General features: G+C 47.0%; 1 protein-coding gene and 1 long non-coding RNA gene across 4 annotated transcripts in view; one reads left to right on the top strand and one right to left on the bottom strand.

Moving 5' to 3' along the window:
* The window catches only part of LOC149977361 (uncharacterized), a 290909-nt gene that overhangs the window by 236680 nt on the left and 40361 nt on the right, over positions 1–13868 (top strand). The gene's annotated exons all lie outside the window — the stretch shown is intronic.
* Positions 1–13868, bottom strand: part of si:ch211-161h7.4 (uncharacterized) — a 60426-nt gene that overhangs the window by 31555 nt on the left and 15003 nt on the right. For all 3 annotated transcript variants that reach the window (XM_036945621.2, XM_036945619.2, XM_036945622.2), the window contains 5 exons: positions 6279–6451; positions 6142–6202; positions 5777–5975; positions 4255–4353; positions 566–2206 (listed from right to left, as the gene is read on the bottom strand). In XM_036945621.2, coding sequence (XP_036801516.2) covers positions 566–2206; positions 4255–4353; positions 5777–5975; positions 6142–6202; positions 6279–6451 — 2173 coding nt within the window. The remainder of the gene's footprint in view (positions 1–565; positions 2207–4254; positions 4354–5776; positions 5976–6141; positions 6203–6278; positions 6452–13868) is intronic.

The following is a 13868-nucleotide window of genomic DNA, read 5'->3' as shown; positions in this document are numbered from 1 at the left end:
GTGAAGACTGGGTTCGTGCAGATAAACAATTTATGATGTTTGGAATGAGACTAACGTGAGTTAAAGAATAATTCATTAATTAGAAGACTAATTGATCAGATATTAAAATATCTGAAGAGTTCAATTCGGAAAATTATAACTTTGTAATCTGAAGATTTTCCTTGGTGCCCCGACTTCCTAGTTAATTACATTTACATGATTAGATTAATCACGTAATAATAATTACAGAGAATTGATTTGATAACATAACAGTCTTCACTTTAATGCCAAAGACACGACATATTAGTTACATGTTCAACTACTTAAGACATTGGCTCAAATCTAGGTTGTGCCTTTATTTTTCAGAGACAATTAACAACGATGGAAGAATATTTCACTTCTCTCATTGGGATTTGAGAAGTCAAATCCCAAACTCCAGCCTGGTATGCTTCGCAAGCGTTCCCGGAAGTCTCGTGATGTTGGGCCTTTGGGTGTAGAAACAGGGAGGGCCACTTCTGTGGATATTGTACACAGGGCAGTTCTAACCATTCATTCAGTTAAATGAAGACAATAGATGTGGACTCACCAGGCAGGCTTGGACTGACCAGCCTCTCTCAGCTTCTGGAGGAAGGAGGATGTGGCTTTCCTTTCCGGTGTTGCCTCCTTCTCTGGTGGTTGGGCCAGACTCTTCTTCTCTGAGGGCTGGGCCAGACTCTTCTTCTCTGAGGGCTGGGCCAGACTCTCCTTCTCTGAGGGCTGGGCCAGACTCTCCTTCTCTGAGGGCTGGGCCAGACTCTCCTTCTCTGAGGGCTGGGCCAGACTCTCCTTCTCTGAGGGCTGGGCCAGACTCTTCTTCTCTGAGGGCTGGGCCAGACTCTTCTTCTCTGAGGGCTGGGCCAGACTCTTCTTCTCTGAGGGCTGGGCCAGACTCTTCTTCTCTGAGGGCTGGGCCAGACTCTTCTTCTCTGAGGGCTGGGCCAGACTCTTCTTCTCTGAGGGCTGGGCCAGACTCTTCTTCTCTGAGGGCTGGGCCAGACTCTTCTTCTCTGAGGGCTGGGCCAGACTCTTCTTCTCTGAGGGCTGGGCCAGACTCTTCTTCTCTGAGGGCTGGGCCAGACTCTTCTTCTCTGAGGGCTGGGCCAGACTCTTCTTCTCTGAGGGCTGGGCCAGACTCTTCTTCTCTGAGGGCTGGGCCAGACTCTCCTTCTCTGAGGGCTGGGCCAGACTCTCCTTCTCTGAGGGCTGGGCCAGACTCTCCTTCTCTGAGGGCTGGGCCAGACTCTCCTTCTCTGAGGGCTGGGCCAGACTCTTCTTCTCTGAGGGCTGGGCCAGACTCTTCTTCTCTGAGGGCTGGGCCAGACTCTTCTTCTCTGAGGGCTGGGCCAGACTCTTCTTCTCTGAGGGCTGGGCCAGACTCTTCTTCTCTGAGGGCTGGCCCAGACTTTTCTTCTCTGAGGGCTGGCCCAGACTCTTCTTCTCTGAGGGCTGGCCCAGACTCTCCTTCTCTGAGGGCTGGGCCAGACTCTCCTTCTCTGAGGGCTGGGCCAGACTCTCCTTCTCTGAGGGCTGGGCCAGACTCTCCTTCTCTGAGGGCTGGGCCAGACTCTCCTTCTCTGAGGGCTGGGCCAGACTCTTCTTCTCTGAGGGCTGGGCCAGACTCTTCTTCTCTGAGGGCTGGGCCAGACTCTTCTTCTCTGAGGGCTGGGCCAGACTCTTCTTCTCTGAGGGCTGGGCCAGACTCTTCTTCTCTGAGGGCTGGGCCAGACTCTTCTTCTCTGAGGGCTGGGCCAGACTCTTCTTCTCTGAGGGCTGGGCCAGACTCTTCTTCTCTGAGGGCTGGGCCAGACTCTTCTTCTCTGAGGGCTGGGCCAGACTCTTCTTCTCTGAGGGCTGGTCCAGACTCTTCTTCTCTGAGGGCTGGGCCAGACTCTTCTTCTCTGAAGGTTGGGCCAGACTCTTCTTCTCTGAAGGTTGGGCCAGACTCTTCTTCTCTGAAGGTTGGGCCAGACTCTTCTTCTCTGAAGGTTGGGCCAGACTCTTCTTCTCTGAAGGTTGGGCCAGACTCTTCTTCTCTGAAGGTTGGGCCAGACTCTTCTTCTCTGAAGGTTGGGCCAGACTCGTCTTCCCTGGTACTGGTTGTTCTTTGGGTTCTACTGCTGGACACGGGCTTGTTTGGGGAGGCTCTTCTGGCTCTGTCTCTATGCTGCACAGGGACAGAGTCAACTTCCTGGAGAATGAACACAATAGGGTTGTGATACATTGAAAATTATCTTAACATTTAAACTGCCATTTTGTTCAGTTTCTGTTAAAAAAAATAAGAACAAGTGATACAATTCCACATGAATTCACAATGCAGAATATGGTCCTAATGCGTATGACCGCAAAGGTACAATGAAGATCAATCTACCACAGTCCTAGATTCAGTAGGCTACCGGTAGTCTACTGTCATTTCATATTATAAGACAAAAACACATTACCCAGCAATGATTCATAAGAAAAATAGTTGGAGAGCTTGCAGAGTAATAATTGTACAATTTCTCCACCAAGGCCATCATGGCATCTTGTAGTCTGGTTCTAGATATGCCATGAGGGTATTGAAAATAACATCCTCTACCATTGACAATGGCTGCATATCAATTGCAGTCATTTCTGGAATCAGGATCTCACTCCCATATCACAGTTCTTTAGTGTGAAGCAGTCTGATGTCTGTTGTTGGGGGCCTGTGCTGCCAGCAGCGGTGTGTCTCACGGTGCGTCCCTTTCACATGGTTAGACATCTGTACTACCATTACTGTACCTCAATTACACCTCGCACACTTTGCATTTCACCACTTTCTCAAAGTATTGCCATTTGCCAGACAGGATTTTGTTGCTGTCGCTTGCCCTTTTCTGCCATTTTCCCAACTTAACGAAGATGACATGCGAAGCTCTTTATATACAGTGCCTTGCGAAAGTATTCGGCCCCCTTGAACTTTGCGACCTTTTGACACATTTCAGGCTTCAAACATAAAGATATAAAACTGTATTTTTTTGTGAAGAATCAACAACAAGTGGGACACAATCGTGAAGTGGAACGACATTTATTGGATATTTCAAACTTTTTTAACAAATTGAACTTTTTGGCAACAATGCAAAACGTTATGTTTGGCGTAAAAGCAACACAGCTGAACATACCATCCCCACTGTCAAACATGGTGGTGGCAGCATCATGGTTTGGGCCTGCTTTTCTTCAGCAGGGACAGGGAAGATGGTTAAAATTGATGGGAAGATGGATGGAGCCAAATACAGGACCATTCTGGAAGAAAGCCTGATGGAGTCTGCAAAAGACCTGAGACTGGGACGGAGATTTGTCTTCCAACAAGACAATGATCCAAAGCATAAAGCAAAATCTACAATGGAATGGTTCAAAAATAAACATATCCAGGTGTTCGAATGGCCAAGTCAAAGTCCAGACCTGAATCCAATCGAGAATCTGTGGAAAGAACTGAAAACTGCTGTTCACAAATGTTCTCCATCCAACCTCACTGAGCTCGAGCTGTTTTGCAAGGAGGAATGGGAAAAAATGTCAGTCTCTCGATGTGCAAAACTGATAGAGACATACCCCAAGCGACTTACAGCTGTAATCGCAGCAAAAGGTGGCGCTACAAAGTATTAACTTAAGGGGGCTGAATAATTTTGCACGCCCAATTTTTCAGTTTTTGATTTGTTAAAAAAGTCTGAAATATCAAATAAATGTCGTTCCACGTCATGATTGTGTCCCACTTGTTGTTGATTCTTCACAAAAACATACAGTTTTATATCTTTATGTTTGAAGCCTGAAATGTGGCAAAAGGTCGCAAAGTTCAAGGGGGCCGAATACTTTCGCAAGGCACTATCTGTGGCATATAATTATAAAGATGTATATATATCTCCTCCTTACATTATAACATTGTTGCGTTGGGTATGTTCATCTTTTTATTTTCCCTTTATGATGAGGATCAGGACCTGTTAGTAGTAGTTTTGTAAACATTTAACATCCCAATTTCATTTAAATGTTCACACACCTAGAACAGAATAAGACAGATTCTAGAACACCTTCCTTGGACTACACAGATAAAACACAAAAGGTTTGCTCTAAACCATCAACTAACCTAACCCAGGTCTCCTGTTCTGTGTTAGCACTGATCTGATTATTATGAACTATAATAGGTAGAGACAAAATGGCCCAACAAAGCCAGGAGATGGGATTAAGATCAGTCTACAGAGCCACCATACTGAACCAGTCCAGTAGACTGACCAAGGTGTCTCTTCCTTCTTCGGCATACTGCGAGATGGCGTCTTTTGTTTGCCGACAGAAAACCGACAGGGAGGAGAGTCCAGCACTGCATCATATCCCCTGGAGAAAAGGAAACATCAGGGAGATATAACAGGAGGGGGAACACCAGGGGGGTATAGAAGGGGGAACACCAGGGAGGTATAGAAGGGGGAACACCAGGGAGGTATAGAAGGAGGAACACCAGGGGAGTATAGAAGGAGGGGGAACACCAGGGGGGTATAGAAGAAGGGGGAACACCAGGGGGGTATAGAAGGAGGGGGAACACCAGGGGAGTATAGAAGGAGGGAGAACACCAGGGGGATATAGAAGGAGGGGGAACACCAGGGGGGTATAGAAGGAGGGGGAACACCAGGGGGGTATAGAAGGAGGGGGAACACCAGGGGGGTATAGAAGAAGGGGGAACACCAGGGAAGTATAGAAGGAGGGGGAACACCAGGGGGGTATAGAAGAGGAAACACCAGGGGGATATAAAAGGAGGGGGAACACCGGGGGGGGGGGGGGGGGGGGGGGGGGGTAAAAAGGAGGTGGAACACCAGGGAGGGGGTGTATAAAGGAGGGGGAACACCAGGGAGGTATAAAAGGAGGGGGAACACCAGGGAGGTGTAAAAGGAGGGGGAACACCAGGGAGGTATAGAAGGAGGGGGAACACCAGGGAGGTATAAAAGGAGGGGGAACACCAGGGGGGTATAGAAGAGGAAACACCAGGGAGGTATAAAAGAAGGGGGAACACCAGGGGGGTATAGAAGAGGGGGGACCACCAGGGGGGTATAGAATAGGGGGGTTATAGAAGAAGGGGGAACACCAGGGTGTATAAAAGGAGGGGGAACACCAGGGGGGTATAAAAGAAGGGGGAACACCAGGGGGTTATAGAAGAAGGGGGAACACCAGGGGGGTATAAAAGAAGGGGGAACACCAGGGGGTTATAGAAGAAGGGGGAACACCAGGGGGGTTTAAAAGAGGGGGAACACCAGGAGGTATAGAAGAGGGGGGAACACAGGGGGGTATAGAAGAAGGGGGAACACCAGGGGGGTATAAAAGAGGGGGGAACACCAGGCAGGTATAGAAGAAGGGGGAACACCAGGGAGGTAAGAAGAGGGGGGACCACCGGGGGGGTATAGAAGAGGGGGGACCACCGGGGGGGTAGAGAAGAGGGGGGACCACCGGGGGGGTATAGAAGAGGGGGGACCACCGGGGGGGGTATAGAAGAGGGGGGACCACCAGGGGGGTATAGAAGAGGGGGGACCACCAGGGGGGTATAGAAGAGGGGGGAACACCGGGGCGGGTATAAAATAAGGGGGAACCCCAGGGGGGTATAGAAGAGAAAACACCATGGGGGTATAAAAGAGGGGGGAACATCAGAGAAGTGTAGAGGAAACAAATGTTCCCCCTATTTGAATCAATATAACACATCTACAACAAGACTAAAAACAACAAACTCGTTGTCAAGCGTTCTATTTCAGTATCGAGTTGGGATGCATCTTACCCGTCTGCTGCCTGTCCGTTGCACTGTGGTGTCAGGGCAGTGATAGGCTGCTTTACAGGGCCGTAGTCATCTTCATCATCATCATCATCATCACAGATCAAGAGCAATGGAGAGGCTGTTCTGTCCTTGTCCTCATCCCCCTCCTGCCGCTTCTTGGGGCTGGAGGTCTTGATGGGAGCGTGCTTTTTAAATGGGCTCTCTACCTCAGCCAAGGAAAATAGGAAAAGGGTTGATGATTTCTACAGATAACTTGCTGATGTCATACAGAGGTGGGCAGGTGAAACATTAACATATGCCCAGAGATACTGCCCCAGTAACAAGCCATTTCAGTCACTAGCTATCAGTTATCAACAGTCATCACCTACCAGTATCCAGCAAAGTGCTCTCTGCTCTCCCCTCCTCGTGCATCTCTTCTCCTTGGGGCACCTGGTGTCAACAGATCATAAGTGTGCATTCTGACATTTCATTTCATTCCATTGCAGAATAGTACGAGGTGTTTTACCGCTTCACCAGTCTCTGGAACTGATGATGGTTCTCTCCTCTCCTTCTCTACAGGGTTACCAGTCTTCTCCTCCTTCTCTACAGGGTTACCAGTCTTCTCCTCCTTCTCTACAGGGGTGAAGGTCGGAGAGGGAGGCAGAGGGGGAAGCTCTTCCCCAACATCAGAGGAAGAATCTGCAGGACATATTAAGTCACATTAGTTATTGAGGGTCCAGAGACAAGGTAACATACCGGACAGATGATGGGTCATAGGGATGGGCATTTTAAATAATTTCTCTATTTGAATCGTTAAAATAAAAAACATTGCTCTACTCTGACCAACCAGAATGACGCAAAACGCCACGACAGCAAACAGTGTTGTTTTCAGGGTGTTAAATCAGTACGGTAGCCTATTCTAACAACCACAGTGAAAGAGAAGTCTGACGTTCGCCATCATAGAAATAAGGATGCGACAAATGGAAAACATTTACTTAAACATCCCTTTTTTGTCGGTTTTCAGCCCCCATTGAGTATGACTGCTAGGGGGAAATTAAGTTCTCTGTGTTGGACAATGACTCTTACTGCAGTCCTCTGGGTTTTGTCAAGTCAAAATTGACTTTTCCTAGAAGGTTTAGGAAAACATCTGCAGCAGGTTATGAGAATTAAGGCAGCAGGTTAGGAGAATTAAGGCAGCAGGTTAGGAGAATTAACGCAGCAGGTTAGGATAATTAACGTAGCAAGTTAGGATAATTAACGTAGCAAGTTAGGAGAATTAGGTTAAGGTTAGAAAAACGGTTAGACAAAACATGACATTTTTCATGTCAATTTGATAAAAGCTGCATCCCATCTAGACATGACCCTGTTCCCCACCCACTCAGCAATAGTTAATGCCACTTTTAGGTTCTCTACTGTGTGCCTCTCCTCCATGTTCTCAGTGGTAAGTACATGGGACTTCATCCCACTTCATGTGTATTTATTATGGATCTCCATTAGCTGGTGCCTAGGCAGCAGCTACTCTTCCTGGGGTCCAGCCAAATTAAGGCAGTTCATACAATTTTAAAAACATTCAAATAGATTTTCTGATTTCACAACACACTGTGTGCCCTCAGGCCCCAACTCCACCACTACAAAACAAAATCCATGTGTATGTGTGTATAGTGCACGTTATCGTGTGTGTGTATGCATGTGTCTGTCCTATGTTTGTCTCTTCACAGTCCCCGCTGCTCCATAAGGGGTATTTTTATCTGTTTTTTTTTATCTGATTCTACTGCTGCATCAGTCACCTGATGTGGAATAGAGTTCCATGTAGTCATGGCTCTATGTAGTACTGTGGAATAGAGTTCCATGTAGTCATGGCTCTATGTAGTACTGTGGAATAGAGTTCCATGTAGTCATGGCTCTATGTAGTACTGTGGAATAGAGTTCCATGTAGTCATGGCTCTATGTAGTACTGTGGAATAGAGTTCCATGTAGTCATGACTCTATGTAGTACTGTGGAATAGAGTTCCATGTAGTCATGGCTCTATGTAGTACTGTGGAATAGAGTTCCATGTAGTCATGGCTCTATGTAGTACTGTGGAATAGAGTTCCATGTAGTCATGACTCTATGTAGTACTGTGGAATAGAGTTCCATGTAGTCATGGCTCTATGTAGTACTGTGGAATAGAGTTCCATGTAGTCATGGCTCTATGTAGTACTGTGGAATAGAGTTCCATGTAGTCATGTCTCTATGTAGTACTGTGGAATAGAGTTCCATGTAGTCATGACTCTATGTAGTACTGTGGAATAGAGTTCCATGTAGTCATGGCTCTATGTAGTACTGTGGAATAGAGTTCCATGTAGTCATGGCTCTATGTAGTACTGTGGAATAGAGTTCCATGTAGTCATGACTCTATGTAGTACTGTGGAATAGAGTTCCATGTAGTCATGACTCTATGTAGTACTGTGGAATAGAGTTCCATGTAGTCATGGCTCTATGTAGTACTGTGTGCCTCCCATAGTCAGTTCTGGACTTGGGGACTGTGAAGAGACCCTTTGTGGCATGTATTGTGGGGTATGCATGGGTGTCTGAGCTGTGTGCTAGTTGTTTAAACAGACAGCTCGGTGCATTCAACATGTTAATACCTCTCATAAATACAAGTAGTGATGAAATCAATCTCTCCTCCACTTTGAGCCAGGAGAGTTTGACATGCATATTATTATTAGCTCTCTGTGTACATCCAAGGGCCAGCCGTGCTGCCCTGTTCTGAACCAATTTTCTTAAGTCCTTTTTTGTGTTACCTGACCACACGACTGAACAGTAGTCCAGGTGCGACAAAACTAGGGCCTGTAGGATCTGCCTTGTTGATAGTGTTGTTAGGGTAGAAACTAGGGCCTGTAGGACCTGCCTTGTTGATAGTGCTGTTACGAAGGTAGAAACTAGGGCCTGTAGGACCTGCCTTGTTGATAGTGTTGTTAAGAAGGTAGAAACTAGGGCCTGTAGGACCTGCCTTGTTGATAGTGCTGTTACGAAGGTAGAAACTAGGGCCTGTAGGACCTGCCTTGTTGATAGTGTTGTTAAGAAGGTAGAAACTAGGGCCTGTAGGACCTGCCTTGTTGATAGTGCTGTTAAAAAGGTAGAAACTAGGGCCTGTAGGACCTGCCTTGTTGATAGTGTTGTTAAGAAGGTAGAAACTAGGGCCTGTAGGACCTGCCTTGTTGATAGTGCTGTTAAGAAGGTAGAAACTAGGGCCTGTAGGACCTGCCTTGTTGATAGTGTTGTTAAGAAGGTAGAAACTAGGGCCTGTAGGACCTGCCTTGTTGATAGTGCTGTTAAAAAGGTAGAAACTAGGGCCTGTAGGACCTGCCTTGTTGATAGTGTTGTTAAGAAGGTAGAAACTAGGGCCTGTAGGACCTGCCTTGTTGATAGTGTTGTTAAGAAGGTAGAAACTAGGGCCTGTAGGACCTGCCTTGTTGATAGTGTTGTTAAGAAGGTAGAAACTAGGGCCTGTAGGACCTGCCTTGTTGATAGTGTTGTTAAGAAGGCAGAAACTAGGGCCTGTAGGACCTGCCTTGTTGATAGTGTTGTTAAGAAGGTAGAAACTAGGGCCTGTAGGACCTGCCTTGTTGATAGTGTTGTTACGAAGGTAGAAACTAGGGCCTGTAGGACCTGCCTTGTTGATAGTGTTGTTAAGAAGGTAGAAACGAGGGCCTGTAGGACCTGCCTTGTTGATAGTGTTGTTAAGAAGGTAGAAACTAGGGCCTGTAGGACCTGCCTTGTTGATAGTGTTGTTAAGAAAGTAGAAACTAGGGCCTGTAGGACCTGCCTTGTTGATAGTGTTGTTAAGAAGGTAGAAACTAGGGCCTGTAGGACCTGCCTTGTTGATAGTGCTGTTAAAAAGGCAGAGTAATGCTTTATTATGGACACCCACGCAATGTTAATGATCCCAATTGTGTCTTTCTATAAATAAAATGGGGCCAATGTGTGACATGGTTTGAAAGAAAATCCAAAATGTGCTGAATACAACAAGTGTAGACCGTACAGTGAAATGCTGACTGACAAGCCCTTAACCAACAATGCAGTTAAGACAAAGAGAGTTAAGAAAATATTTAGTTTGCTTAGTAAAGTAAAAAGAAAAAGAGCAACAATAAAATAACAATAACAGGGCTATATACAGGGGGTACCGGTACGGAGTCAATGTGGAGGCTATATACAGGGGGTACCGGTACGGAGTCAATGTGGAGGCTATATACAGGGTGTTACGGTACAGAGTCAATGTGGAGGCTATATACAGGGGGTACCGGTACAGAGTCAATGTGGAGGCTATATACAGGGGGTACCGGTACGGAGTCAATGTGGAGGCTATATACAGGGGTTACCGGTACGGAGTCAATGTGGAGGCTATATACAGGGGGTACCGGTACAGAGTCAATGTGGAGGCTATATACAGGGGGTACCGGTACGGAGTCAATGTGGAGGCTATATACAGGGGTTACCGGTACGGAGTCAATGTGGAGGCTATATACAGGGGGTACAGGTACGGAGTCAATAACAGGGCTATATACAGGGGGTACAGGTACGGAGTCAATGTGGAGGCTATATACAGGGGTTACCGGTACGGAGTCAATGTGGAGACTATATACAGGGGTTACCGGTACGGAGTCAATATGGAGGCTATATACAGGGGTTACCGGTACGGAGTCAATGTGGAGGCTATATACAGGGGGTACCGGTACGGAGTCAATGTGGAGGCTATATACAGGGGTTACCGGTACGGAGTCAATGTGGAGGCTATATACAGGGGGTACCGGTACGGAGTCAATGTGGAGGCTATATACAGGGGGTACAGGTACGGAGTCAATAACAGGGCTATATACAGGGGGTACCGGTACGGAGTCAATGTGGAGTCTATATACAGGGGGTACCGGTACGGAGTCAATAACAGGGCTATATACAGGGGGTACCGGTACAGAGTCAATGTGGAGGCTATATACAGGGGGTACCGGTACGGAGTCAATGTGGAGGCTATATACAGGGGGTACCAGTACTGAGTCAATGTGGAGGCTATATACAGGGGGTACCGGTACGGAGTCAATGTGGAGGCTATATACAGGGGGTACAGGTACGGAGTCAATGTGGAGGCTATATACAGGGGTTACCGGTACGGAGTCAATGTGGAGGCTATATACAGGGGGTACCGGTACGGAGTCAATGTGGAGGCTATATACAGGGGGTACCGGTACGGAGTCAATGTGGAGGCTATATACAGGGGGTACAGGTACGGAGTCAATAACAGGGCTATATACAGGGGGTACAGGTACGGAGTCAATGTGGAGGCTATATACAGGGGTTACCGGTACGGAGTCAATGTGGAGGCTATATACAGGGGGTACCGGTACGGAGTCAATGTGGAGGCTATATACAGGGGGTACAGGTACGGAGTCAATGTGGAGGCTATATACAGGGGTTACCGGTACGGAGTCAATGTGGAGGCTATATACAGGGGGTACCGGTACGGAGTCAATGTGGAGGCTATATACAGGGGGTACCGGTACGGATTCAATGTGGAGGCTATATACAGGGGGTACCGGTACGGAGTCAATGTGGAGGCTATATACAGGGGGTACAGGTACGGAGTCAATGTGGAGGCTATATACAGGGGTTACCGGTACGGAGTCAATGTGGAGGCTATATACAGGGGGTACCGGTACGGAGTCAATGTGGAGGCTATATACAGGGGGTACCGGTACGGAGTCAATGTGGAGGCTATATACAGGGGGTACCGGTACGGAGTCAATAACAGGGCTATATACAGGGGGTACCGGTACAGAGTCAATGTGGAGGCTATATACAGGGGGTACCGGTACGGAGTCAATGTGGAGGCTATATACAGGGGGTACCGGTACGGAGTCAATGTGCAGGGGTACAGGTTAGTAATGAGGCTATATACAGGGGGTACCGGTACGGAGTCAATGTGGAGACTATATACAGGGGGTACCGGTACGGAGTCAATGTGGAGACTATATACAGGGGGTACCGGTACAGAGTCAATGTGGAGGCTATATACAGGGGGTACCGGTACGGAGTCAATGTGGAGACTATATACAGGGGGTACCGGTACAGAGTCAATGTGGAGGCTATATACAGGGGTACCGGTACGGAGTCAATGTGGAGACTATATACAGGGTGTTACGGTACAGAGTCAATGTGGAGACTATATACAGGGTGTTACGGTACAGAGTCAATGTGGACGCTATATACAGGGTATTACGGTACAGAGTCAATGTGGAGACTATTTACAGGGGGTACCGGTACAGAGTCAATGTGGAGGCTATATACAGGGGTACCGGTACGGAGTCAATGTGGAGACTATATACAGGGTGTTACGGTACAGAGTCAATGTGGAGGCTATATACAGGGGTACCGGTACGGAGTCAATGTGGAGACTATATACAGGGTGTTACGGTACAGAGTCAATGTGGAGGCTATATACAGGGGTACCGGTACGGAGTCAATGTGGAGACTATATACAGGGGGTACCGGTACGGAGTCAATGTGGAGACTATATACAGGGGGTACCAGTACTGAGTCAATGTGCAGGGGTACAGGTTAGTAATGAGGCTATATACAGGGGGTACCGGTACGGAGTCAATGTGCAGGGGTACAGGTTAGTAATGAGGCTATATACAGGGGGTACCGGTACGGAGTCAATGTGCAGGGGTACAGGTTAGTAATGAGGCTATATACAGGGGGTACCGGTACGGAGTCAATGTGCAGGGGTACAGGTTAGTAATGAGGCTATATACAGGGGGTACCGGTACGGAGTCAATGTGCAGGGGTACAGGTTAGTAATGAGGCTATATACAGGGGGTACCGGTACGGAGTCAATGTGCGGGGGTACAGGTTAGTAATGAGGCTATATACAGGGGGTACCGGTACGGAGTCAATGTGCAGGGGTACAGGTTAGTAATGAGGCTATATACAGGGGGTACCGGTACGGAGTCAATGTGCAGGGGTACAGGTTAGTAATGAGGCTATATACAGGGGGTACCAGTACTGAGTCAATGTGCAGGGGTTCAGGTTAGTAATGAGGCTATATACAGGGGGTACCGGTACGGAGTCAATGTGCAGGGGTACAGGTTAGTAATGAGGCTATATACAGGGGGTACCGGTACGGAGTCAATGTGCAGGGGTACAGGTTAGTAATGAGGCTATATACAGGGGGTACCGGTACGGAGTCAATGTGCGGGGGTACAGGTTAGTTGAGGTAATATGTACATGTAGTTAGGTAGGGGTAAAGTGACTATGCATAGATAATAGAAAATAAAACAGTGAGTAGCATCAGTGTAAAACAATGCAAATAGTCTGGGTAACCATTTGATCAGCTGGGAGTTACGCAATAGTCTATCCTACACAATTGCACACAGAAGACTCAGTGTCCAATCTGAGGCACAAAAACAAGAACTCATTACCTTGATGCTTTCTCTGTTAAATCTAATGAGACTCTACTGTAAATCAAGCTGACGACATATGGTCAACTTGCTAGGGATATTAGATCCAACATGGGTCCAGGCACAATGGTCTTCACCGGCGTAACGAATGAGACACCAAAATATTATATTCTGGACATTCCTCGCCAACAACTCTTTTCCAGCACGTTGGCTATTCCATTGCATGTGCTGTCACCACAGCTGTTCATCACTTGACTGTCGTTCAAAATTCCTTCCTGTGTCAGATGTGGAAAAATAATCACCAAACACATATCCAATAAGTATTATGCATAATTATTGAAGAACCACACTAATGACATTATCAATTTAAGTATCAAGGTGAGGTGACATTCAGTAATATGGAAGAAAATATAAACGGAACATGTACTCAATTGTCATACTTGAGTAAAAGTAAAGATACCTTAATAGAAAATGACTCAAGTCACCCAGTAACATAATACAATATTTGGTTTGAAATAGTTCTTTATTTAACCAGGTAGGCTAGTTGAGAACACCTTTATTTAACCAGGTAGGCCAGTTGAGAACACCTTTATTTAACCAGGTAGGCCAGTTGAGAACACCTTTATTTAACCAGGTGGCCAGTTGAGAACAAGTTCTCATTTACAACTGCGACCTGGCCAAG

This window comes from Oncorhynchus mykiss, chromosome 15, assembly GCF_057628025.1.
Source record: "Oncorhynchus mykiss isolate SJ-2025 chromosome 15, ASM5762802v1, whole genome shotgun sequence".
NCBI lineage: Eukaryota > Metazoa > Chordata > Actinopteri > Salmoniformes > Salmonidae > Oncorhynchus > Oncorhynchus mykiss.
This window is presented reverse-complemented; position numbering and strand designations above follow the sequence as displayed.